General features: G+C 45.6%; 1 protein-coding gene across 1 annotated transcript in view; it reads right to left on the reverse strand.

Annotated features, from left to right (window-relative positions):
- LOC144693664 (ephrin type-B receptor 1) overlaps positions 1-27660 on the reverse strand; it is a 540104-nt gene that overhangs the window by 176554 nt on the left and 335890 nt on the right. The window contains exons 4-5 of the mRNA XM_078563531.1: positions 24636-24791; positions 5145-5480 (exon numbers count right to left, since the gene is read on the reverse strand). Coding sequence (XP_078419657.1) covers positions 5145-5480; positions 24636-24791 — 492 coding nt within the window. The remainder of the gene's footprint in view (positions 1-5144; positions 5481-24635; positions 24792-27660) is intronic.

Consider the following 27660-nt stretch of genomic DNA (forward strand, 5'->3'; position numbering starts at 1 on the left):
ACAACTCTAAAGGAGGTACAGGCACAGCTCTTTAGCTCTGAAGAAGTGTCATTTCGAAACGTTAACTCTGTTTCTCTCTCCACAGATGCTGTTCAATCTGCTGTGTTTTACCAGCATTGTCTGTTTATATTGCAGGAACAGGGGGGCCAGGGTGTAAATTTGCAAAAGTCATTGAAGGCAGCAGGACAGGTTGATAAAGCAAACAGTATCCTGGGTTTTATTAATAGGGGCATCAATTACAAGAGCAAGGAGGTTATGTTGAACTTGTATAAGATGCTAGTTCAGCCTCAGCTGGAGTACTGTGTCCAGTTCTGGGCACAGCACTTTAGGAGGGGTGTGAAGTCATTGGGGAAAGTGTAGGCAACATTCATGAGAATTGTTCCAGGGATGAGGAACTTCAGTTGTGAAGATAGATTGGAGAGGTTAGGACTGTTTTCCTTAGAGGAAAGAAGGCTGAGATGAGACTTGATAGAGATATTCAATATCATGAGGGGTCTGGACAGAGTAGACGGAGAGAAACTGCTCCCACTTTTAAAAGGATTGCCAATGAGAGGGCATTGATTTAACATAATTAGCAAAAGAAGCAATCGTGATTTAAGGAAAAACGTCTTCATGCAGCGAGTGGTTAAGGTCTGGAATGCAGTGCCTGAGAATGTGGTGAAGGCAGAGTCAACTGAAGCATTCAAAAGGAAATTAGACTCTTATCTGAAAAGAATGTGCATGGTTATGGGGAGAAGGGAGGAGAATGGAATTAAGTGAGTTGCTCATTTGGAGAGTTGGTGCAGACGTGATGGACCAAATGACCTCTTTCTGCACTGTAACAGATTCTGTGATTCTGATTCTTAATCCAATCTTTCTTTCCCTGTGATAAAGGCAAAATACTGCAGATGCTGGAAATCTGAAACAAAAACAAAAATTGCTGGAAAAACTCAGCAGATCTGACAGCATCTGTGGAGAGAAAGACAGAGTCAATGTTTCGAGTCCATCATACAGAATGAAACGTTAACTCTGTCTTTCTCTCCACAGATGCTGTCAGACCTTGAGTTTTTCAGCATTTTTTATTTTTGTTTCTTTCTTTCCCTATCTTTATTTCTCTTTCTGTACCAGATTTGACTTTAATTCACTTTATTTCCTGCTCTTTTATTATTTTGTTTCTTCTCTACCTTAAATCTGATTGCTTTACCAAGGGTCCAAGTGGTGGTTAATCTCACCACAACTGTTATCATTTCACACATCCAATCAACCTGCAGGACAAAATATTTTTGAGCTGAAGTGTGAGGGACAAAGTCTAACTCACAGGGCATGACCTGAGATCTCACATGCAAGCAAACTGGGGGGGTAATTTGTTTCTGAACAAAAGTAAATTATTTTGTTGAGATTTCCTTCCCCTCCCAAACTTTGTCCCTATATCTGTTCCTGCATTGCCTATATCCTCCTACTGTGCAAGACAGACATCCATTTACTATTCTCCTGAACTCTGTTGTTAGTTGGTGATTACCTCCTGGAGCGTCTCAGCTCCTCGTAAACCCTGCAGTGACTCCAGCTGCTTCTGATGCTCAGAAAGCCTGAGCTCAAATTCCTGTGCACTTCCTGCACACGAGGTGACCCAGGACACATGCACCATCCACATGGCACAGGAATTTCAGGTAACAGCTCTCAACTGTCCGATTATTTTGCTTAAAGATGATCTCTTTGGACCTTATTTGATTATTTATATGTCTAATGATGCCCCTTGATTTAAAGAACATTTAAAGAACCTCTTTCCCACCTGGCACCAAATTCCCACTCTCACCAAATTCCCGTTGTCACTTGGTTTACTGGATACGCCTAGTTCTGTGCACCTCGCTGATGTTTCAGCAAACCCATTCCACCTCACAGCTCCTCACCAGAGGGGAGAACAAGAAAGAAATAAGGGAAATGTAAATCAGGATGACTCATCGTGCAGCTTTGGAGAGAGAGGTACAAAGGTCTCAGACCAGATTGGCAGCTTGAGAGGAAACGAAAAGCAACAATTGAAAATCATGGTCGGAGCAGAAGGCCAATGTGATGTCAATGTGTGGGGAGAAGGATGTACACGAGAGATGGCTGCATAGAGTCAAGGAAATAACTTCCTCTGTTGTGTGAGGTGCATTCTAAATAAAGCAACACGTTCACAGCACAAATGGGTGTACAAGTCACTGTTTTGATTTATAAATGTAGGGAGATATAGCACAAACCAATGTCATTTCCACAAATAGAACAGAGTTTGCCTAAACACCATCCTTCTTGCTAATGTTGAATGAACAGGAAGATGGGAACTTGAATGTTGAGCGCAAGGCATAGAATATAATTCATGTTGTTTGCAATATTAAAAAAAAACCCTTTGAATCCAGACTGGGAAATGACATATTTTCTTCCTCCTCCTAGGGGAATATCTGGATAATAGAGTCTTTCAACACAGCATGTAAACGGCTTACTGTAAAACTGATGGACCGGCAGTGGCCAGGCCACAATTCACAATTAACGTTGACATCATGTTTCAACCTCTGATACTGTAATAATAAAGCACACTTCACAGCTGGGAGGCTAAACACACAACAGTTAGTCACCCTGGCAGCAAACTCCTGCTTGAGGGTACCCTTTTTAGTTTTGGCTCCGTAATGGAGCGTGATGGGATTTGAAAGCCATTTTGCCTCACAGCAGCTACACTGGGGCATTGCACTGGGGTGTGAGCCAGCTGGACCCTGGACTAGGAGCGACTTAAGGATGGATTTTAACACGGTTTAACACGACAGCTCCCATTGGGTTTCCTGTGCATGCATGTCCGCCACACTTGTAGCCTCGTGGGTTTTCAGCAGCAGTTATAGTGCGAGCCACAAACAAATGGTGGGAGCCTCATTAATATATAAATGTCGGTCTCCTGTGATGTCATTTGGATCTCACTGTGATTTTAACCGCTGAAGCTGCCAGTGAAGCCTAGCAGGTACCAGGATCATAGCCAGAAGAGGCTGGGCCCTACTCCTCTGGGACCTACAAAGGAACAGACTACCTGTGGCCGAGATTAGCCTTCCATGACCAAATCTGCCACCTCTCCAATGGGGGCATGTACGTTATACCATTCCTTCAGGCCTCCTGCCCCCCCAAAATCTAACTCTGGCCCACCAGCCTCCTTGACATTACCTCCAGTAAGTCTGCTATTGAACATTTATGTGTAAGATGACCGTTAAAATGGACCAAACTTAGGACTGGTGACAACATGGGTCCTTCATGTCCACCTAAAGCCCACACAGCAACCCAGTATAAATATCAGGGCTACACCAAATCAGGGGGAGCTGGCTACATATGGCCACATGATGCTGACTCTATTTGCTCACCTCTGAGCGCCTACTCCCCAGCAAAAACTTCTTCAACCTTGATAAGTCAGAGAAGCAGTGTCGATGTAAACATTTTGTTTCCTAACAACACTCTCAGTTGGACTGTCATCGGCCATGTAGCACCAAGCAACCGTGCTGAGAGCTGGGAACCCAATTTGCAATCCTCTCACCTCTGCAGTTTTCTCCCGATGTTCAATCATCAGTGTGAACAAGCGCCTGCTCATTTCCAGAGGAATGATCAGGCAGAGTCAGAAACAGGGAACCTACTGGTTAAGGAAACAAGCTCTTCTTTCCCAATAACAATCATATTGACAAATATAACATGATCCATCTCCCCCTACACACATCCACACAATTATTAAACTGTTTGGTTAGTTGGGCGGCACACTGGGTTGGTTTCAGGGGTAGATGAGATTTGCTAGGAACATGGGATGTGCAGTAAATCACACCTTGCAGTATATCATTTAAAATAAATAGAATTTCCATCAAATGAAAACAAGGGTCTTGAAAAAAAGTATTAAACAAAATGATGTTCTTTCTTCTATTTAAACAGCACTTTTGATGCATTGAAACCTCTTCAGATATCCTAAGGGATTTGGAAATTTGAGAACCGAGTTCCTTTTCTTCTGTTATTTTGTTTTCCTGCCAATTCCAACACAACTTGCCCATTTCGCACCATTAATACAGTAGAACGTCCCAAGCTGCTTCACAGGAGCATTCTCAAACAAAATTTAACACCACGGAGCTATTCGGACAGGTGACTAAGATTTTGGTTAGTCTTGAGGGGCGACTTAAAGATGGGGAAAGATAGAACAGAGAGAGAGATAGAGAGGTTTGGGAGTGGAATTCCAGCACTTAGAACCTAGGCAGCCATAGACACATGGTGGAGTGGAGAAAATTGGGGTTGTGCACGGTGTCAGAATTGGAGGAGCACAGCAACCTAGGAAGGTTGTGGGGCTGGAGTAGGTTACAGAGACTGGGGGTGGGGGTGGGGGTGGTGGTGGGTGGCAGGCCATGTAAGGATTTGAAAACAAGAGTGAGAACCTTAAAATTAAGTGATTGCAAGATTTGGAGACGATGTAGGTCAACAAGCACAAGGATGTCGGGTGATCATCTTGGTACGAGTTAAGATATGGGCAGCTGAGTTCCAGTTTTATATTGGTTGGTATCTGAAGAGGGATGAAACAAGAAGCACGGTAATGAGCAGAAGGGTGTCTTAAGTCTGACCCATGTTGAGGTGATTACAAGAATCTCAGCACAGGCTGGGGCTAAATTCAACTTTGACTGACACAAAAATATGCTGTTTGCAGCACACGCTGCATGGCTTCCCATTCTATTGGAAGCATGCTGTTTAACAGGCAGCCAATCTATTCCCACGAACTTGGAGCTCCCTTCAAAACTGAATTTCACCCACTTTCCTTGGGTTTACAGACTGAGCCGTAAAGGCATACAGAGTAATTGGGCAATTCAAAAATTCAGCTTGGGGGACTAATGAGCAAATCTTAGGTTTCCGCTAAAGTACTCCAATAAATGCACATTGGTAAAGGATAGTTATTATCCATCTATACTAGTACACAGAAAACAAAGCTTCTTGTGATGTAATTCACAGGTTGGAGGAATGGCTAAAGTTGAGTAACTTGTGGTGATTAACGTGTGAAGTAACACCTTGAGGCATGTGACTTTGCTGAGGAAAGAGAATTGACAGAAATTAAGGATCGATGAAGAGGAGCTAGTGAGGATGGTGGTGGGAGGCACGTCAGGTGGCGCATAGGAGCTCTCACAGTCACTTACCAGCTTGATTGGTGGTCACGTTGACAGACACGTGCTGCGGTGAGTACGTACTCTTGCCGGAGACTCCATTGACGGCCTGAATCTCAAATGTGTATGGAGTGTGAGCCCAAAGGCTGCTGATAAACACTCGGGTTTCTGTCAGGCCGAACTGCCTCGGCACAAACTCCACACTCTCATCACACCGGGTGCACAGTTTACGGTTGCTACGGCACTTCTTGCAAACAATGTTGTACATGACGTCATCACGCCCGCCCACATCACGTGGTGGATTCCATTCCAGGATGATGGAAGTCTCGTTCACACTGGATATCACATTGCGTGGGCCTGATGGAACACCTACAAACAGAAAACAGACTGTTATGCCAATCACTATAAATCGGTTAAAAGCAAAATACTGCAGATGCTGGAAATCTAGAACAAAAAGAAAAATACCTGGAAAAACTCAGCAGGTCTGACAGCATCTGCGGAGAGGAATACAGTTAACGTTTCGAGTCCATATGACTCTTCAACAGAACTTTAGTTCTGATGAAGAGTCATACGGACTCGAAACGTTAACTGTATTCCTCTCCGCAGATGCTGTCAGACCTGCTGAGTTTTTACAGGTATTTTTCTTTTTGTACTATAAATCAGTTTTTTGTGTGGGATCTCCATTGATCAAACACAAATTATTTGCTCTTCTGATTTTGCACCATCAGCTTAGTATGCTGTAACCTCACTATACAGCACTGACCACAAAGCCTCCCCAAAGCCTGTCCACCATCTACAAGGCATAAGTCAGGGTGTGATGGAAAAATCCCCACTTGATTGAATGAGTGCAACTCCCACAACACTCAAGAAGCTCAACACCGCCCAGGACAAAGCAGCCCACTTGATTGGCACCACATCCACAAACATTCACTCCCTCCACCACCAACACACAGTAGCAGCAGTGTGTACCATCTACAAGATGCACTGCAGGAACTCACCAAGGCTCCTTAGGCAACACCTTCTAAACCCACAACCACTACCATCTAGAAGGACAAGTGCAGCAAATACATAGGAACACCACCACCTCCAAGTTCCCCTCCAAGCCATTCTCTATCCTGACTTGGAAATATATTTCTGTTCCTTCACTGTCACCGGGTCAAAATCCTGGAACTCCCTCCCTAACAGCACTGTGGGTGTACCTACACCACATGGACTGCAGCGGTTCAAGAAGGCAGCTCATCACCACCTTCTTAAGGGCAATTACAGATGGGCAATAAATGCTGGCCCAGCCAGTGATGCCTATGTCCCAGAAAAATTGTATTTTAAAAAAAACTCCCACCAATGCACTTCCATCGATCTCAAAATCCATGCAGGAATAAATTCAATTTCTGTTGTTTTTATTGCGTATATCTTAATCTTGATTTTAGGGTGTATACGTACAAGATCAAAACTTGGTCTCTCCTACTCAGCTGAGCGCACTATTGTGTAGCAGTTAGGCTCAGATTTTCATGGAGTCAGGCCAAGTTGGGGGGCCTTTAAAAATGGCAGGTGGGACGCGATTCTGGAATTCCTGCCCCCATTTCCATTTCCAGTTCCAGCAATTTTTGACAGTGCAGGATAAGGGTGTGGGTAGCCAGCCTGCACAAAGCACTCCTGCCCTTGCCAGCTCCACTGCAGGTTTGGGCATTTCAAACTACCCCATCCCACACCCACGCTGGGAATTTTTATAGGTAGACACCTTAGAGGAGTCGTGAACCATGGGGGAATCCTAGTCCTGAATCAGGAACCAAAGGAAAAACAGCCAATCAACATTTCTTCTGAAAACATTACTTCTCTTACCTTCTCATAAAGCTATCAAACAATCACAGCCATCATTGTATAAGTGACAAAAAGCTTTAACCCACCTCTTAATCATGTGTAAATAAACACACAGGCATTGAACAAAACTCTTCAAAAAGATTAGGTTAGTACAAGGTAAAAAAAATGTCAATCCGACAAAGCTGGAACTCCGCTACAAGCTGTGTCAACACTGCCTACAGGGTTACGTTCATTCGCCATCATAATGATGCCATCTGGAAAAAACAGATGTCTGGCCATCTGTTCAAACTGCTTCTGTTGAGATAGTTGCCAGATACCATCATTATGAATACTTGGCTGAGCTCTAAGAATGGATAATGGACTCAGCTCACTGGGCAATGTCAACATAGCTTGCAGGGGAGCGCAGTGCAAGCTTTGTTTGATTGACATCTTTAGTTCCTTGTAATAAGCAGATGTTTCTTTTAAGAGTTTTTTTTCATTGTCTCTGTGTTTATTTATACAAGATTAAGATGTGTAAGGTGGATTAACCCTTTTTGTCATTGATACGATGAATGGTTGCGTGTGACTGACATTTTGAAGAGGTTATAAGATGAGCAATTTTTTTGCAGAGGAGATTTTCAAACTCTCTTTGTTTAATCTGTAGTTTCGGGACCATTTCAAAGACTTGTGAGACTTGTCAATGGTTCACTGATTCTGTATATAGTGAATACTGAAAGAATGGGTTTGGTGGGTGCATGGCGGGGGGTGGGGGGTGGGGGTGGTATTGATGGAACATGGTGGAATATAAGGGGACATGAAGGGTGTAAGGGAGATACGAAGGAGCATGAAGGAGTGAGGGGGTGGTGAGGGCCTAACAGTCATGACTACAACTGGGCTGATGTCCCAGAAAATGGAGGTGGGCTTCTAGCCTGCCAGCTTCACCATTAGCCTGCCACTGTTGCCACCTTGGGTCTGCCTCCAGAAATGGTGTGCCCATCTCCAGCCAATGTCCACTTCCTCAACATGATACTAGGGTGGGCAAATTCCTCCAATTCCCTATACCTGTCTCTTTGGCAGAACTCCATCTATACAGTGGTAGTTCTCTATAGCATAGTTTGTATTATTCTGAGATGTTACTCTGTAACAGTGTGTGATTTATATAATATATAATGTTTTTTCCTCATTCTATAGTTCCAAGTCAGGATGGTGTGTGACTTGAAGGGGAATTGCAGGAGGTGGTGTTCCCATGCACCTGCTGCCCATGTTCTTCTAGGTGGTCAAGGTCTCAGGTTTGAGAGTTGCTGTTGGTGGAGTCTTGGTGAGTTGCTGCAGTGCATCTTGTAGATGGTACACACTGCTGCTACTGTGTGTCAGTGGTGGAGGAAGTGAATACTTAAGGTGGTGGATGGGGTGCTAATCAAACAGGCTGTTTTGTCTTGAATGGTGTTGAGTTTCTTGAGTGTCTTGAGCACTCATGCAAGAAAGTGGGGAGCAATCCATCACACTCCTGAGTTACACCTTATAGATGGTGAACAGTCTTTGGAAAGTCAGGAGATGAGTTACTCATCATAGAACATCCAATATCTGAACTACTCTTGTAGCCACAGTATTTATGTGGCTGATCCAATTCAGTTTCTAGTGAATGGTAACCCCAGGATGATGATGATGGGGTTTGGAGGTGAGAATGCCATCGAATGTCAAGCGGAGAAGGTTCAGTGTTTTTTTTTTTGGATGTGGCCATTGTCTGGTGCTCATGTGCTCTTGCTCCTTTCTTTGTGCTAAGTATGACTCCAGCCAGTAGAGAATTTTCCCCCTGGTTTCCATCAACTAGGGCTTCTTAATGCCATACTCGTTCAAATGCTGCCTTGATGTTGAGGGCAGTCACTCTCACCTCACATCTTGAATTCAGCTCTTTTGTCCATGTTTGAAACCAAGGTTGTAATGAGATCAGGAGCCGAGTGGTTAAGTTGGAAACTAATAGAGTATTGGTGAGTGGGTTGTTGGTGAGCAAGTGATGCATAAGTGGTGCATAAGTGGTGACTCCTTCCATCACTTTGCTAAAGGAGACTGATAAGATGGTAAGTGGCAGGGAAGGATTTGTCCTTTTGTGGACTGGATATACCTATCCAACTCTGCACATTGTCAGGCAGGTGTCAATGTTGTCGTTATACTGGAGCAGCTTGGCTAGAACTGTGGCTGGTTCCAGAGCACAGTCCTCAGTAGTACAATAAGGGTGCTGTCCAGACCCATAGACAGACAGAAAGAGAAAACAACAGAGGGACATGCAGAGACAGTCAGAGAGACAAATGAACAGACGGAGAGAGAAACATATGTTCGAGGAGATACACATAGGAAAATAGACAGATAAACAGAGAGATAGTGAGATTAACACGCAGATGAATTGATCAATTTACAGATAGAGAGGCAGTCAAGGCAAATTCCTCTGTCAGTCAGTTACATCAATACATAGAGAGAGGGACAGAAAGATCAATAAATCAAACTGATGGAAAGATACATAGATCAATAGATAGTTCAATAGACCAATAGATAGACAGTTAGTGGATACCCCAATCGAAAAACAGCAAATTAGATAGTGAGGTAGATAGATACTGTAGTTAGATGGAGAAACAGAGATAGGTTAAAAAGAAAAACAGAGATCAATACATCGACAGATCAACAGACAGAAAAACAGATTAAAACACAGAGAGAGAGAGAGAAACAGACAGATAGACAGGCGGACAGACAGGCAGACCCAATGACACCATGGGAAACTAGGTTACTGTATTTTCCTGAATTGCTCACTCCGCTACTTCAGTCGAAGCTTTTACTGATTTCTTTTAAACAGGTTAACGCTTCTGCTTTAATAAGAGAAAGACCGAAGCCTCCAGCTACATTGCCACCGCATTGTCTAGTTTCACACATCAAGGGAATGGGATTACATCAGAAATCACAAGAGTAAAGCTCCAATGATTTATCAACATCATCCCAACCCAGATATGTCTCACATGGTGTGGGGTGTGCCGTGTTCTGGAAAGTGGACAGCACTGAATTGTGTGATGAGTATCTGACTGCTGGGAACATTGGGAAAATTTCTATTTAAACTGGATTTTCTTCTCTTCTTTTCCTTTTCCTTTTTGGGTTTTTCCTTTTTGACCAGACATGGGCCAATTCTATTCGCGTGTTATTAAACTGAAATAAAGCAACCAGGTCCTCAGTGTACCTCAACCTAGTAAGCAATGGACTCCCGCTGTCATTGGGTGTCATAAAATGAGAGTAAGCGGTGGATTTAAACAGCTTCCTGGCTACAAGAACCCACACTTTTTGGCTGCTTTGAGGATTTTTTGAATAACTGATACCAGAATTGAGAGGGTATACCTGCGAAAGGCTAAACAGGGCTGCAGCTCTTTTCTCTAGAAGAGAAGAGGTTAAAAGGTTCTCAATAGTGGCCTTTAAAATTATGAAATGCTTTGATGGGTTAAACATAGAGAACAAGGGACCATAAATAGAAGACAGTCACTAATAAGTCTAATAGGGAATTCAGGAGTAACTTCATTATTCAGAGTGTGGTGAGAATGAGCAAGTTGCTACCACAGTGAGTGGCTGAAGTGAATGGTATAGATGCACTTAAGGGGAAGCAGCATACGGGGAAGAAGGGAATAGGAGTTTAACATGGCTAGATGAAATAAGGTGGACTGAAGCTCGGTGGAGCAAAAACCAATTGAGCTGAATAACCTGTTTCTCTGCTGTAAATCCTACTGGGGGCAGAATTTTGTTCAGGGACATCGTATAAATGTGTTTATGGTGATGTCCTCCATTTAGTGTTACTAGTGAAGTTGCAATGTTATTCTTACAGAACTCGTTTCAGAATTTGTCGGAAAAGCTGCAGAGGAAATCTTCCCGGCTGCACACATCGAGGCAGGAGATTCCCAATCCTTCAGTACAACCAGTAACAGCCTCTACATTAAAATGCTATGTAGAAAGCAGCAACAGATGCAAAAAAGACAAAAAGAAAACAGGTTTTCTGAAAGATGCAAGGGATTTTGGCCTCAAACAATCACATTTTGTTCCTTATTTTTCAGTGATTGCCTTTCACTGGGGAGCCTCTTGCTGTGTGAATGTGCTGCCAACTGAGATTGTCAGGCTCGAGATAAAACTCAGTGACTGGTTCTGTATCTCAGCAATTGGCCACTCCAGGAACCCACGAAACAGAGGCCCAATTTGCTGTCACTGACCCATAAAAATCAGGAGACACAAAAGGCTCTTTAAATCACAAGAGCTGAAAAATAAACTCCACAAGGCACTGGGCAGACACAGGCAAGAGAATGGCAGCAATCATACCCTCCCCCAAAATAACCTTTCTTAAATATTTTGATGACACATGCATTTTGAGTATATATTTTTTTCTGCTCCGGATGCACTAACACACACACACACGCACAGACAGATAGAGACACACACACATGCACAGACAGACAGACAGACAGAGGCACACACACACACACACACGTAGACTTACGCAAAGACAGACACACGCAAACACACACACAGACACACACACACAAACAATTTCAAAGACTTTCCTCCTTTTATTTTCTGTCTGTAATATTTTAGGAATGTTTTGCTCTTTGTTACCTCTTGCTTGGAGCTGCCTATCCATACTGGGCTCGGCCACATGTACTAAGAAAATAAATAAATAAAGTGTGTACGTTTCTATAACACCTTTCATGACCTCAATATGTGACAAACCACCTACAGCCAATTAAGTACTTTTTCAAATAATGAAATGATCTAGATCACAGACCCTGAGGGAGGAATTGAGTCACAGAGATGGCAAGAGGCTCTAGCGCACAGAGATGAGCTGGGCCACAGATGCTGAGAGAGAAGTTGAACCATATATCTTGACCTGTGCCCCAGGGTGGATAAGGGGCCTTCAGCTGGGATAGTAATGGCCTGGGGATGGAGAGGTGGTGCCAGCAAGGAGGGAGGGAGGGTGGTCTCTGGGGATGGTGAAGGTCCCAGAGGGGATACAATACTGGGGGGCTCTTTGAATGGGGAGTGTCTGATGACAAGCAGGGAAGAAGGTAACTCCTGAAGGGAAGGGGTGGGGGTGGGGGAGCTCTCCTGCTCTTCCTGACACACAAGCAGTGTTGCAAGAGAACTATCCTTCTCTCCTGAGCCTCCCTTCGGCTGCCAGGTTTCCTGAAGCCTGGGAAATGCACAAGGGCAGGATTAAACCTGTGAAGCAGGTTAAATCAAAGGATGCCAACAGCATTATAGTATTAAATGGACAACCAGGCTCCTGGGAGATAGTTGGCTGCCCGCCTCTGTTAAAAGTGGATGTGGGTATGTTGGGTATTAAAAATAAAAAAAAACATCCCACTTGACCCCAACCTACCTGCTTTTTATTAAAATTACCCCCTTTGGTGACTTTTAGATATGCCACCCACATGGATGTATTATAATCACTGGGTCATCACAGAGCAACGTCTGACATTGCATCCTGTGTCACCATCATTGTAGGGATGCCAGATGCCTGGAAGGTATTCCTGCTGTATGGAATGTGAGAGGGGAATTAATCTTAAAACAATCTATTAATTATTTCCTGGACTGCACTCCCAATGAGTATGTTCTAAAAAATGTCTTTCCAGTTCAGCCACCCAAGAGGCAAACCAAACCAAGGCTTGCAATTGGTCTTTCCTCCCTCCCCACATCCTCCAGAGAATGAAATCACCCAAGGTGAAATGAGATGCAGTATCTGAGGGCTCAGGGAGCTGACCAGGAAGTATGTGGGCAGATGGTTCGAGCGTTAATCAAAGCTTCATGCCCAGTTAGCTGGCCACGGCTAGGGTGATGTTAGGGAAGTTACAATTGACTTCATTACCTATAGGTTAGGAAAGAGGGAGTCAGGCCTGCTAACCCAGGGACCCAAGCTGGAATTGTGCGAGTGTGTAGATGGCAGGTGACTGATGGATCAAATTTAACTGTGATACCCCATGTAGTGGAACAGTCTGGCAGAGCTTACTGTCATGACCTCCCTCCCAAAGAATGGTCACCATGACAAAGTATCTGAGGGATGGAAGCATATCCTCACTGTCATGTATATAGTGATCCATGCTTGCTTCCGGTACAGGGAAAGGAGATCCTTGCTTACTGTTATCCAATAAGATGGCTGGTGTTGTAATATGCCTTTAAGGGATATCAGCATGACATCAATAGAAGGGAAAGGTGTCATATGATCCAGTCATAGTTTCATATTTGCTTTGAGCAGAGCACACACACACCTCTGATGCCTTCAAGCTTTATACCTATGTATAGCTCTTCTCATGTGCCTCGTGTTAATAAACGAACGCACACCATGTTTACCAAATCCCAGATGAGCAACTAATGTCTTGTATTTTGTGCAGTAAATAAACTCAAGGATTATATCATTATAATGACACGACAGCTGGTGGTCTTTCAGACACACGTTTCTTGCCCACCATACCAGGAGCCTTAGGAACCTGAGGAGCGTATGAAAAATGGGCACTGCACAGAAGGATTTCTAGGCCCTCATCTAAGAGCAAAAATTATCCTGAAATATATTTTAAAAATATAATTGCTCTCTCTCTGCTTTACAGCTTTATTAATGTGGTCAAATGTGTCAGACGATCCTGTGTTATGATTGAACACACTACCTGAGCAGATTGCCCTTCGATGAGCCCTTTTAAGTTATTTTCTAGCATTCATAACAAAACAGTAATTAACTAAAAGAAATGAGGGAATTGAGCACAGCCTTCTCTCCAATTGCTTCCCACTTTGGCAGAAAGCTGGGCCAGAATACTCGGGTTGGTGTGCGGGGGCCGGCCCCACTCACCGACACATAAAACGATGCTCGGTGGCGTCGGGCGTGCATCCCGCCGTCACCGCGTGTCATTCCGATTTTCAGTTCAGTGGACGCGCACTGGAGTCGGCTGCGCGCCCACCGAACTGTCAAAGGCCTATTAAGGCCATTTAAAAACTAATTAAAACACTTAAAGGACCTGGCCGTCCAACCTTAAGGTTGGTGGACAGGCCAGGAGCCCCGGCAGCAACTAGAAAAAACATGAAACCTCATCCACCGGCGGGATGAGGTTTCATTCAGGGTTTTAAAAATTGTAATAAAGTTATTCTGTAAATTATGAACATGTCCCATCTCATGTGACATTGTCACATGAGTTGGGACATGTTAGGGATTTTTCTTTTCTCAATTTTTAATAGTTTTAAAAGTGAAAGCGATCTCCCTGAGGCAGCACTTTGCCTCAGGGGGATGTACGCTGTTTCGTGCGCATGAAAGAGCGCACTCTCGCTTTTGGGGAATCCCCCCCCCCGCCCGCACAGGGAGTGCATAGCGCTTCCTACCGGACGTCACGCTGGGTGGGCCTTAATTGGCCCGTGCACGTAAAATGGCGACTGGGCCGCTTCTCCGGCGGGGATTGGCTCCCCGCCCGCCGGAGGATGGGTCGGGCCCGCCCGCCCGACAGGCAGAAAATTCTGCCCTGTAACTACTAGACAGGTGATGAAGAGTCTGTTTGGTTTCCAGTTAATGTGGGGATTGGGGGGCAGGGGGAGGTGACCCTGTGAGATGATGTGTTGGGTAATCAATGGTGCGAGTGTGGGGTTGGGAAATATGTCCAAGCAGATTTGAGAACAATAGTTAGAAGCCCTGCTCCATATATAGGTGTTATATTTTGATTACAAACTTGTGACATGCAAGGTATTTACAGTTTTCCTGCAGATACTACACGTATTTAAAATCACAGAATCACAGAATAGTACAGCACAGAAGGAGACCTTTCGACCCGTCATGTCTGTGGCTGCTCTTCGAATGATCAATTCACCTGGTGCCATTCCTTCTCCCTGTAGCTCTGCATATCCTTCTTTATCAGGTAATAATCCAACTCCCTCTTGAAGGCCTTGATTGAACCTGCCTCCCCCACACTCTCAGGCCGCGCATTCCAGATCCTAACTGCTCGCTGCGTGAAAATATTTCTCCTCATGTTGCCATTGCTTCTTTTGCCAATTGCCTTAACCCTGTGCCCTCTGGTTCTCGATACTTCCACCAATGGGAATGGTTTTCCCCTATCTGACTTGATTCGTAATGTAATGACTTGGTATGGAACCCAAACATCAGCAACGTCAATAAACTCTTAACAGCCCAGGACCCCCACCAAAAGCCCCCTCATTGCAAAGTAGCGATTTTCTGCATTCTTTGGGATTCTCTGACACCCAAGGCAGGAGAACACCAGCAACTGAGGAATGAATTTCCAAATGATACTTTCAGTCCTGCTGTATAAAGTGGGACATGAACATTTGAGCACACGGAGAGCGGACCTGAGTGAGAAGGGTAGCAGTGGCGATGGGAGATAAAAACCGGTGGCAGAGAGCCCCTTCAACCTGTTCCTACCTGTCAGAGCCAAAGTGTGGCGTCAACGGAAAACAGGTAGGTGACTGGTTGATATCTCTTCTGTGTCTCTTTTAATTGGCCAAGTGGTTTAAATCAGGAGGCATTATTACAGCTGAACAGTACAGTTAAGAAATTCGCTTTTAAAATATTTAACATCTAAAGTAATTAATTAAATAGAATAGAGATGGCTGGGTAGGTGATGTGCTGTGACTGTAGTATATGGGAGCTGGTGGATGCCAGTGTGATCCACGGTGACCACACCTGTATCAAGTGTTGGCTGCTCGAGGAACTTCAGCTCAGAGTTGATGAGCTGGAGTCCGAACTGCGGACACTGCAACACATCAGGGAGGGGGATGTTTCCTGTGTTTCAGGAGGCAGTCACACCCCTTAGATTAATTACATCAAATTTGGTCCATGGTCAGGGACAGGAGGGTGTGACTGTGAATGAGGCAGGAATGGGGATGCAGAATTTAGCTTTGGAGGAGCCTCAGCTGGTGCCCTTGTCCGATAGGTAAGAGGTTCCTACTCCCCGGTGTGGACAAGGGCACAGACTGCAGGGAGGATGAGTGAACTGACCACAACACCATGGTATAGTGCACCATTCAAGTGGGGGGGAGGAATAAAAGAGAAATGGAGTAGTAATAGGGGATAGCATAGTTAGGGGAATAGATACTGTTCTCTGCAACAAAGACAGAGAGCCCCGAAGGCTGTATTACCTACCTAGTGCCAAGGTTAAGGAAATCTTTTCAGGGCTGGAGAGGAACTTGGAGTGGGAGGGGAAGGATCCAGTTATCGTGGTCCATGTAGGTACCGATGACATAGGTAGGACTAGGAAAGAGACTCTGCTGAGGGACTACGAGCAGCACGTGACTAAATTAAAAAACAGAATCACAAAGGTAATAACCTCTGGATTACTACCTGAGCCACATGAAATTTGGCATAGGGGAAATAAGATTAGAGATTCAAATGCGTGGCTCAAAGGTTGGTGTGGGAGAAATGGGTTCCGATTCATGGGGCACTGGCACTAATACTGGGGAAGGAGAGAACTGTTCTGTTGGGACAGGTTTCATTTGAACCATGCTGGGGCCAGTGTCCTGGTGAATCATATAACTAGGGTTGTAGATAGGACCTGAAACTAATTAGTTGGGGGGAAGGTTCAAATGAAGGGAAGTTTAAAAAACCAAAAAGAAATGAGAGAGCAGAGGTGCAGGGTAGTGAAGAGGTGAACGATTATCAAAGTGTGACAGGAAGAGGCAGAAAATATAAGCAGAAGCGTGTAGCAGGAATTAGAACCAAAATGAGGAATAAAAGGTAAAAAATCAAAGCTTAAGATTTTTTATCTGAATACATGCAGCATTTGTAAAAGGTAGAGGAGTTGATGGCACAAATAGAAATCTATGGATATGGCTTGATAGCTATTACAGAGATGGGGTTGCAGGGTGACCAAGTCTGGGAACTCAATATTCAAGGTATTCGACATTCTGGAAAAGTAGGCAAAAAGGAAGGAGGTGGGGTAGCTTTATAAATAAAGGAAGGCATCAGTGCAGTGGCGGGTAGTGATATAGATACAATAGATCATGATGTGGAATCAGTTTGGGTGGAAATAAGGATTAGCAAGAGGAAGATGTCACGGGTGGGTGTCATCTATAGGCCCCCGAAGAGTTGCCTCACTGTAGGACAAAGTATAAATTGGGAAATAATGGAGGCGTATAAGAAGAGTGCTACAATTGTCATGAGTGATTTTGATCTGCATAATGACTGGACAAATCAGATTGGCAGGTGTAACATGGAAGACAAATTTGTAGAGTGCATCAGGGATTGTTTCTTAGAGCAATACATTGCAGAACCTACCCAGGAACAGGCTATTTTAGATATAGTAATGTGTAATGAGGTGGGATTAATAAGAGATATTGTAGTTAAAGATCCTCTAGGGGGTAGTGATCACAACATGGTAGAATTTCAAATTCAGTTTGAGGGTGAGCAACTCGAGTCTCAAACCAGTGTCCTCAACTTAAATAAGGGCAATTACAGAGGTATGAAGAAAGAGTTGTCTAAAGCGGGCTGGGAAAATAGACTAAGGGGAATGTCAGTGGATGAGCAGTGGCAGATATTTAAGCAGATATTTCATAACACTCACAAACATTTATCCCAGTCAAAAAGGAGGACTTGATGAGCAGGATGAGCCACCCGTGGTTAACAAAGGAGGTCAAGGAGAGTATCCAATCAAAAAATAAGGCATACAAAGCAGTAAAAACTAGTAGTAGGCCAGAGGATTGGGAAATTTTTAGGAACCAGTAGCCAATGACTAAAATGCTAATAAAGATGGAGAAAATTGATTATGAAAGTTAATTGGCAAGGAATATAAAAACAAACAGCAAGAGCTTCCATGGGTATATAAAAAGAAAGAGAGTAGCTAAAGAGAGTGTGGGACCCTTGGAGGATGCAACCGGAGAATTGATAATGGGAACAGGGAAATGGCAGAAAATTTAAACCAATATTTTGCATCGGTCTTCATGGTGGAGGACACTATAAACATCCCAAAGATATCAGATAAACAAGGAGCTAATGGGAGGAGAGATCTTGTAACAGTCTCTATCATGAGGGACAAAGTATTTGACAAACTAATGGGACTAAAGGCAGACAAGTCACCAGGACCTGATGGCCTGCATCCAAGGGTTTTAAAGGAAGTGGCTGCAGAGATAGTGGAGGCATTGGTCAAAATATTCCAGAGCTCACTGAATTCCGGGAGGGTCCCAGCGGATTGGAAAACTGTTAATGTGACGCCCGTGTTCAACAAGGGAGGGAGACAAAAAGCAGGGACCTATAGGCCAGTCAGCCTAACATCTGTCATTGGGAAAATGCTAGAGTCCATTATTAAGGAAGAAATAGCAGGACATTTAGAAAAGCTTAACACAATCTAACACAGTCAACATGGTTTTGTGAAAGAGAAATTATGTTTGACAAATTTGCTAGAGTTCTTTGAGGATAAGGGGTAGGCCATTTAGGACTGAGATGAGGATAAATTTCTTCACTCAGCATGGTGAACCTGTGGAATTCTCTACCACAGAAGGCTGTGGCAGCCTGGTCACTGAGTATATTCAAGGAAGAAATTGATAAATTGTTGGATACTAGGGTCATCAAGGGGTATGGAGAGAATGGGAGAATATGGCATTGAGATAGAGGATCAGCCATGATCATATTGAATGACAGAGCAGGCTAGAAGGGCCGAATGGCTTACTCCTGCTCCTAGTTTATATATTTCTATATAACAAGCAAAACTGATAAAGGGGAACCGGTAGATGTAGTGTATTTGGATTTCCAGAAGGCATTCGATAAGGTGCCACATAGAAGGTTATTGTACAAGATAGGAGCCCACAGTATTGGGGGTAATGTACATGGGTTGAGATTGGTTAACACACAGAAGGCAGAGAGTCGGGATTGATGGGCCTTTATCAGGTTGGAAAGATGTAACTAGTGGAGTGCCACAAGGATCAGTCCTAGGGCATCAATTGTTTACTATTTATATTAATGACTTGGGGGACGGGGCAGAGAGCAATGTATCCAAATTTGCTGATAATACAAAAATAGGTGGGAGGGCATGTTGTGATGAGGGCACAAGGAATCTGCGAGGGGATATAGATAGGTTGAGTGAATGGGCAAAACCTTGGCAGATGGAGTTTAGTGTAGGAAAGTGTGAAGTCATGCACTTTGGTGGGAAGAATCAAAAGGCAGACTATTATTTAAATGGAGAGAGACTCCAAAAAATGCAGCACTGAGGGATCTGGGTGTTCTTGTGCATGAAGCACAAAATGTTGGCGGGCAGGCGCAGCAAGTAATTAAGAAGGCAAATGGAATTTTGGCCTGCATCGCTAGGGGGTTGGAGTTTAAAAATAGGGAAGTCTTGTTACAACTGTACAGGGTGTTGGTGAGGCTGCACCTGGAGTACTGTGTACAGTTTTTTGGTCCCTGTATTTAAGAAAGGATATACTGGCATTGGAGGCAGTTCAAAAGAGATTCACGAGGCTGATTCCTGGGATGAAGGGGTTGACTTCAGCCAAGAACGGCTAAACAGGTTAGGCCTTTATTCATTAGAGTTTAGAAGAATGAGGGGTGATTGAAATGTGCAATATTCTGAGGGGGCTTGACATGGTAGATGTTGAGAAGATGTTTCCACTAGTGGGGGAATCTCGAACTAGGGGACATAGTTGCAGAATAAGGGGACACTCTTTTAAGACTGAGATGCAAAGGAACTTCTTCTCTCAGAGGGTAGTGAATGTCTGGAATGCTCTACCCCAAAGAGTTGTGGAGGCTAGATCACTGAAGGTATTTAAAGAGGAGGTAGATAGATTTTTCAAATATCAGGGAGTTAAGGGCTATGAGGAGCTGGCATGAAAGAGGAGCTCAGGCCTGGGGCAATTCAGCCATTATCTTATTGAATGGCAGGGCAGGCTTGAGGGGCCAAATGGCCTACTCCTACTCCTATTTCTTATGTTCTTATTTCCTAGTGTCCCCCTGATTTCACCTGTTGGCAGACAAGAAATTAAAATTGTCCTAAATCTCAGTTCTAGGAGCATGCATAAGCAGTCACCCTGGGATGCATGAAGTTGAAAATGAATTGGGGTGCAGGGTGAATTTGTCAGTAGAATGTATTCCTGCTCTCTTCCTTCCCATTAATGATAGATACAGGAACAGTCATGGTGATGAGAAATCAGCATGCTCGATCTTAATTCAGCTTGAAAGATAAGGGGCTGGTTCAATCAGAGATGATGGGCAGGATCTTTCCCCCATCAGGTGGCTTGTGCAGGAGCAGGCGGGTTCTCGCCCAGTGTGACGTTCCCCCAGAAGCGCTGTGCGCTCCCTATGCGGGCGGGTGAGGATTCCCTGAGCCGGGAGTGCGCTCTTTTGTGCATGCTTGTGGAAGAGCGCACTCATCTCCCTGAGGCTAAGTGCTGCCTCAGGGAGATCAGCTTAAGATTCAAAAGTTCATGAAAGGGAGGAAAAAAATATTCCTGATATGTCCCAGCACATGACACTGTCACATGAGCTGGGACATATCAATTTCTTTTATTTAAATATTTTATACAAGTTTTTTCTGAAGGCCGCCTGGGCTCCCGGCCTGCCCGCCAACCTTAAGGTTGGACGGGCAGCTCAGTTGATTGTTTTAATTGCTCGTTAACTGGCCTTAATAGGCCTTTGACAGCTCGGCGGGCGCACAGCCGATTTGGCTGCGTGCCCGCCGAATTGAAAATCTAAATGACGTGCGGTGACGTCGGGACGCATGCCCGGCATCACCCTGTGTTATTTTATGTGTCAGCGAGCGGGCCCCACCCCCACTGCCTGACCGCAAAATGCAGCCCGATGTCACAAAACTGATTCTCATAACTAAATAGTTCCTGACAACAGAACCTTACATTGCAGCATTAATGCCAAATCTGGAAAAATTAGTCAGCCCGTGACACTTAGTCTCAGCAGGCTGCCAGTAGTGAGGTGGGGCTGGGGTGGAGGAGGTGGAGGCTGCTGGCAGGATAGCTTGGCTCCAGTACTGTTCGTGGATGGTGCCTGAAAGATGAATCACCCAGTCACAGCTAGCACCTCCCAACCAGACAGGGCAGGAAGCCGTCCGTCACTGAGACCCTAAAGATTGTACATTCTTGGGGACGGGTAGCTGTTTATCAATACCTACTGACCCAGGAGCCTGGCAGACAATGGTTTTTCCTATAGCCTGTAGCTTAGGGTTGCCAACCCTCTGGGATTGGCCTGGAGTCTTCAGGAATTGAAGATCAATCTCCAGGACACTGCTGTGTGCAACCCTGGAGAAAAATCATCGGGGCATTAAAAAACATTTTTTTTTGTCATTACCTTTGAGCATTTCTCTTTTCCATATGTAAAAATATTGAAAATAGGGGGAAAAAAGGCTGTTTGGCTGACAGTCAAGAATCATCCAATTGAGTAATGAGTCTTTTGCATTCCAATATTCATGTAGGAAGGCAGTGCGTCACAAGGATGAATGTGTTGGCTGACTAATGGCTGGCATGTGGGGGGGCAAGTCATGTGATCAAACCTCCAGGAATACATTTAATCACAGTTGGCAACACTAGTTAAGCTTCCATTTAAAAGTCTCCCTTACTCTCTCACTAGGCCCGCATTTTCATTGAACTTACAATCTGAATCACATAGAAATAACTACACAAACGTGAATCTTTGCATGATCCACCCAAGCAAGATAAATATAACTAATTCCTTCCTCTCCATTTTAACAAAGATTTTAATGTATTTGTACAAGCGAGTTAACACAGTACAATTTCCAAACCTACCAAAAGTCAATTGATTCTGATGCATGCTAGTTACAAGGAGATTGGAGCTCCTGTTGTCAATCATCCAGGAAAGTTGAGGAATTGAAGATCAGCCTCCTGGGCACTGCTGTGAATAATCCAGGGGAATAACCATAGAGGAATGAAAGAATTTTTTTTCCACTTTCCTCGAAGACTTCTGTTTATTAGTTAGAAATGGGATCAAAGGCAGTTTGACTGACAGTCAAGGATGATCTAATCAGATAATGAGAGTCTGTTGGTTTTCCAGTTAGTGTGGGAAGACCGCAGTTGGACGTGTTGGGCAACAAATGGCAGGGGAATAGGGGCAGGACAGCTGGAGGCAGGAGATCAAGAGATGAAACCTCCAGGATTTTATTGGTAATGCTAACTGAGCGGGAGAAGAAGACAGCAATGTTTACGGTACTGGAGGTAGACTGGCAGAGTGATCACCTGCCCACATAGAATCTGTCCAATTCTCATTATACATCAATGAAGAGGGTAACCTACTGAGGCATGAGGCAGTAGCGAGAGTCACCCAAGAACAGAAGGCCAGTGGTGTCACTGTGCTTTGGGCATCTGGTAGGGGCATTTAAACTAGTTGACCCCCTGCCTTGACTATATACCACCCCTCCAATACTCCTAATTTACTGCCTGCTGCAATGCCACTGAGTACCCAGATGGTCTGTTCTTGAGTTTAATTCCCCATATAAAACTTCTTTTAAGAACCTAACTCTCTATCTCAAGATTGGGTACAACTGACACTGGGAAAAAGTAACAGCTACCTAATCAATTCTGAATGCCTCTAACTTTGCCTTCTGCTGACTGAAAATCACAACATCAAATGCCAGGTGTAAAAAGTTGACTTCCTCGTGGTAAAGCGCCATTGCACTGCCACTCAAATACGTGGGTCTGCAGGGGCTGACTCTTTTAAAGGTACCCAAGCAATTCTCCCCTGCACAAAATGGCCTCTGCTGCTTGCAGGCCCTTGATGAGGCAGCTCCTAAAGCAGCCACCAGGAGGTGCAGACAGACTATTCAGGGAGTAACTCTGATATTCCCTTCACAAAGCTTACATTTGTTTAGATTTGGCTCTGAGAGGGGATTTTTTTACACTAATTATCAAAACAGTTTCAGAGGCCTCTTACTTGTTGGGAGACTCTTACCTCAGGCATCATACACAGGCTAATTGGTAAGAGGTTACCTGCCCCAATGAGTTCACGAGATACCTTTCAAAGTGTCAGTCCCAGCCTTTAGTACACAAAACTCAAGACAGGGTGATATCTACAATATGTAGCCCTGTACTGTTGACAACCCAATACCAGGATTACAATATGACACGTGTTGCTGGAGCACTCGAGGACTGTGCTTTTTTGGGCAGCACTATTTTGAAACAAAACTGGTGGTAGTGCTCCCTAATCATATGCTTACATTCACAAATTAGCTGGGGAGTGAGAGGAGAGGACAGGGAGCAGAAGCATTATTCTCAGCCATGTTGAAAAATCTCTCATTGTTTGGGTGATTAGCAGCATCGTACTTATGCAAAAGGCCAGCAAAAGGGGGAGATCTGAATGAATATCGTCTTCTTTAAGTCCAGTAGATAGTGTGGAATATGGACACGGTTTCAAATAATTTTGTCTACCCAGGGAGATCCCAAGAAAGTAGTGAATGAGTGACGTGCTTCAGTTCAAATTCAGCTGTGATGGAGGTAAGACTCAGGGTCTAAGGGGGAGTTAGTGGCATGGGAAGATGGTGGCATAGGGGTACTGTCACTGGACTAGTAAACCAGATTCATGGGTTCAAATCCCACCATGGTAGCTGGTGTAAATTCAGTCAATAAAGTTAGTAATTAGTATCATTGATTGTTGTAAAAACCCATTTGGTCCAAAAGGGAAGGAAATCTATTGTTCTTGCCTACATGTGACTCCAGATCCACAGCAATGTGGTTGACTCTTAAACACCTTCTGAAATAGCCTAGCAAGCCACTCAATTCAAAGAATTAAGAATGGGTAACAAATGATGGCCTTGCCAGTGACACCCACATTCCATGAAAGATAAAGGGAAAAAAAAAGTGATACCCACAAATGTAAAAGCAAGCACAATGATCAGACATGGCATCTTGACATTTCTCCTCCTTAGTCCGAGCACATCAAAAACACCTGTACACACACAGTTAATTCTTCAGGAGATGAGAGGTCTATCCTGGGACATTGCTAGGTCATGTAGCTTAGTAGGACATGAGCTTTATCATCAGGAGCCCATCCATGAAGCTTGAACACTTTACCTATGTCATCTGAAGCTGGTAAAAACTATAAAAATGCTGCATTTGCAAATTCTTTAAATCATGATAATTGATTTGTTGGAGCGAGGGGTGTGTTTCATTTACTGTTACCTGGCAATTAGAGCATGAGCTTGTCTGGAAAACCATCTCATCTTAATGTTGCCACAAAGTTCTTTTAACACATGGATATCAATGAATCACACTGAAACCGATATAGCTCAATATTGTGTCATAGTCACAATTTATGATCTGAAACTAGCCCCACATCCCTGCCCCAACCCCCAACCAACCCAATAGACCTCTAACCAACCAACCTTCCACCTAGATGTTACACAGCCCATTTGGAAGGGGAAATTTTGCAGTTGTGCTCTCAGGTGTTTAAACTGTTCAAGTTTGATAATAGAACAAAAATCACAATGACAACCCTGTGAGCATGGGCACATAGGCCCACTTTCTTCATGGGTTCTCTGGCAAATATGATGTGAAATTGCTCTCTCCCTCCCAACCTCATTTTCACTCAGGGATCCTTAGAACAGAGAAATCAACAAATCAAATATTACCACAAAGAAAAACACTGAATTGGTTTAGGAGCATTTATTTGTCACAACAATCCTCATCCTTAATAAAGAGACAGATAGCGTTGGAGCTGAACAATTGGTTATCTTCATATTTCGGCATCATTTCATTTTTTCCATGCATTGTTAGATCTTTACTCACTTGTACAAGGCATCTTGGGCGAGTCAAAGTCTGCTCTGTAATATCCGATACGACAGGAACACACACTGGACGCCTCAGTTAAGGACCTGCTGTTGGCAGGGCAAGGGGTGCACAGCTCACTGCCCTGGTTTGCTTTAAAAGTTCCAGAATGGCAAGCTGAAAAGCGAGAGAGGAGGTGGGGGTCACGTAATTTGATTAGTTCCAAAAGAAAAACATATTTCTGACTCTTGGTCACATCAGACAGCCAGGCAGTGAAGGGTAGAATGGGAGTCTAGTCTTTATACACTTGCAAGTTTTTACTTACAGAGACACACATTACATAACATGACCTCCAATCGAACAGCTGCAGTTTCAACTTGCTTCGATGTATATAGGGGCACAGGTGAATCTCCAGTTAAAACCCACCACTTGAATGCAATTAAACACCCATTTAATATACAAGTAGCACATACCATGACACGTTAAGTTGAACAAAGGTTGCACAAACTCATTAATCTCCATCTTACCCCAAGTTAACACACTTACTAATGCTACAGCAGGAAACTGTGCTAAAAGTATGATGATTTGAAAAGATTTCATGCCCTTTCACTTAGACGTCAGAGAGTCAACCTCATTGAATTCAGCAGATATAATTGTTTAATTTTCTCCTCATCTCTCTGAGTGAACTTCAACTTAATTTCCGGTTGCAGGGAGCAGCAAGGATTGACAGAAGCTGAATACAGGGCAGATTTTGCAGATTCTATCTCCCCATGAATGTTGTTCAGCCCCTTTCTATTGCCCTCCTCTCCTGATTAGTGGCACAGGCCAGGGTCGGAGTGGTGAGCAGGGCGGATTGTCTTCTAATATCTCACCCAAAGTGAGCATTCATTCTGTGTGGACTTGGGCAGTGGATTTTAAAATCATTAGCCCAGCAGGAATTCATAGCCATGCCTATTAGTCCTTATACAAATGCTAAGAAGTACGTGAGTGATGGGGGGCTGTTTGTCTTTTCTCCTTCCTGCCCCCAAAATGAATCTGGGGATATTAGCAATAACATTACTCCCACCTTGTCAGCAATACTGATTGATATCAGTGAACTCAATGTAGATCCAAGGCTCTCCAGCTCCATGGGGCTCAGTTACACGATGGTATGTCTGTTAGATGAGACGTTAAACTATGGCTACAGCTGCCCGCTCGGGTGGATATAAAAAGCTCATTGTGCTAAGTAACTAGGATAGGTAGGCCTTCAACTTAAGGGTAAACTTCACTTGAAGGATACACACAAGACAGTTTGGCTACAGTCGCACCTTGTGTTTGTCTCTCCAGCTGGTTGTGTATGAGGAAATGGAGGATAGAAATCTTGAGCAGTGAGGTTCATCCACACACACACACCGCAATGCCCAAACCTCCCCCCTACGCGCCCCCACACACACACCCCACACACACACACCCCCACGCCTCCCCCCTACCCCCCCAATACACACACACCCCACAAACACACACACACCCACATACCCACACCTACCCCCCCACACACACACACCCCACACACGCACACCTCCCCCCCTACCACCCCCACACACACACACCCACATCCACACCTCCCCACCTACCCCCCCCACACACACACCCCCACGCCCACACCTCCCCCCCTACCCCCCACCACACACACACACACCCCACACACGCACACCTCCCCCCTACCCCCCCACACACACACACCCCACACACGCACACCTCCCCCCTACCCCCCCACACACACACACCCCCACGCCCACACCTCCCCCCTACCCCCCCCACACACGCACACCCCCACGCCCACACCTCCCCCCCTACCCCCCCACACACACACACCCCCACGCCCACACCTCCCCCCTACCCCCCCCACACACACACCCCCACGCCCACACCTCCCCCCCTACCCCCCCGCACACACACACACCCCACACACGCACACCTCCCCCCTACCCCCCCACACACACACACCCCACACACGCACACCTCCCCCCTACCCCCCCACACACACACACCCCCACGCCCACACCTCCCCCCTACCCCCCCCACACACGCACACCCCCACGCCCACACCTCCCCCCCTACCCCCCCACACACACACACCCCCACGCCCACACCTCCCCCCTACCCCCCCCACACACACACCCCCACGCCCACACCTCCCCCCCTACCCCCCCGCACACACACACACCCCACACACGCACACCTCCCCCCTACCCCCCCACACACACACACCCCACACACCTCCCCCCTACCCCCCCACACACACACACCCCCACGCCCACACCTCCCCCCTACCCCCCCCACACACACACCCCCACCTCCCCCCCTACCCCCCCGCACACACACACACCCCACACACGCACACCTCCCCCCTACCCCCCCACACACACACACCCCACACACCTCCCCCCCACCCCCCCCCACACACACCCCACACACGCACACCCCCACGCCCACACCTCCCCCCCTACCCCGCCCCACACACACCCCACACACGCATACCCCCACACCCACACCTCCCCCCCTACCCCCCCCGACACACACCCCACACACGCACACCCCCACGCCACCACCTCCCCCCTACCCTCCCCCCACACGCACACCCCCACGCCCACACCTCCCCCCTACCCCCCCCCACACACACACACACCCACGCCCACACCTCCCCCCTACCCCCCCCATACATACACACCCCCACGCCCACACCTCCCCCCCTACACCCCCCCCACACACACACACAGCTCACACATGCATACCCCCACGCCCACACCTCCCCCTTACCCCCCACAAACACACACCCCCACGCCCACACCTCCCCCCTACCCTCCCCACACATACACACCCCCACGCCCACACCTCCCCCCCTACACCCCCCCCCCCACACACACCTCACACATGCACACCCCCACACCCACACCTCCCCCTTACCCCCCCACAAACACACACCCCCACGCCCACACCTCCCCCTACTCCCCCCACAAACACACACCCCCACGCCCACACCTCTCCCCTACCCCCCCCAACACAC

The sequence above is a fragment of the Cetorhinus maximus genome, chromosome 19 (assembly GCF_964194155.1).
Source record: "Cetorhinus maximus chromosome 19, sCetMax3.hap1.1, whole genome shotgun sequence".
Lineage (NCBI taxonomy): Eukaryota > Metazoa > Chordata > Chondrichthyes > Lamniformes > Cetorhinidae > Cetorhinus > Cetorhinus maximus.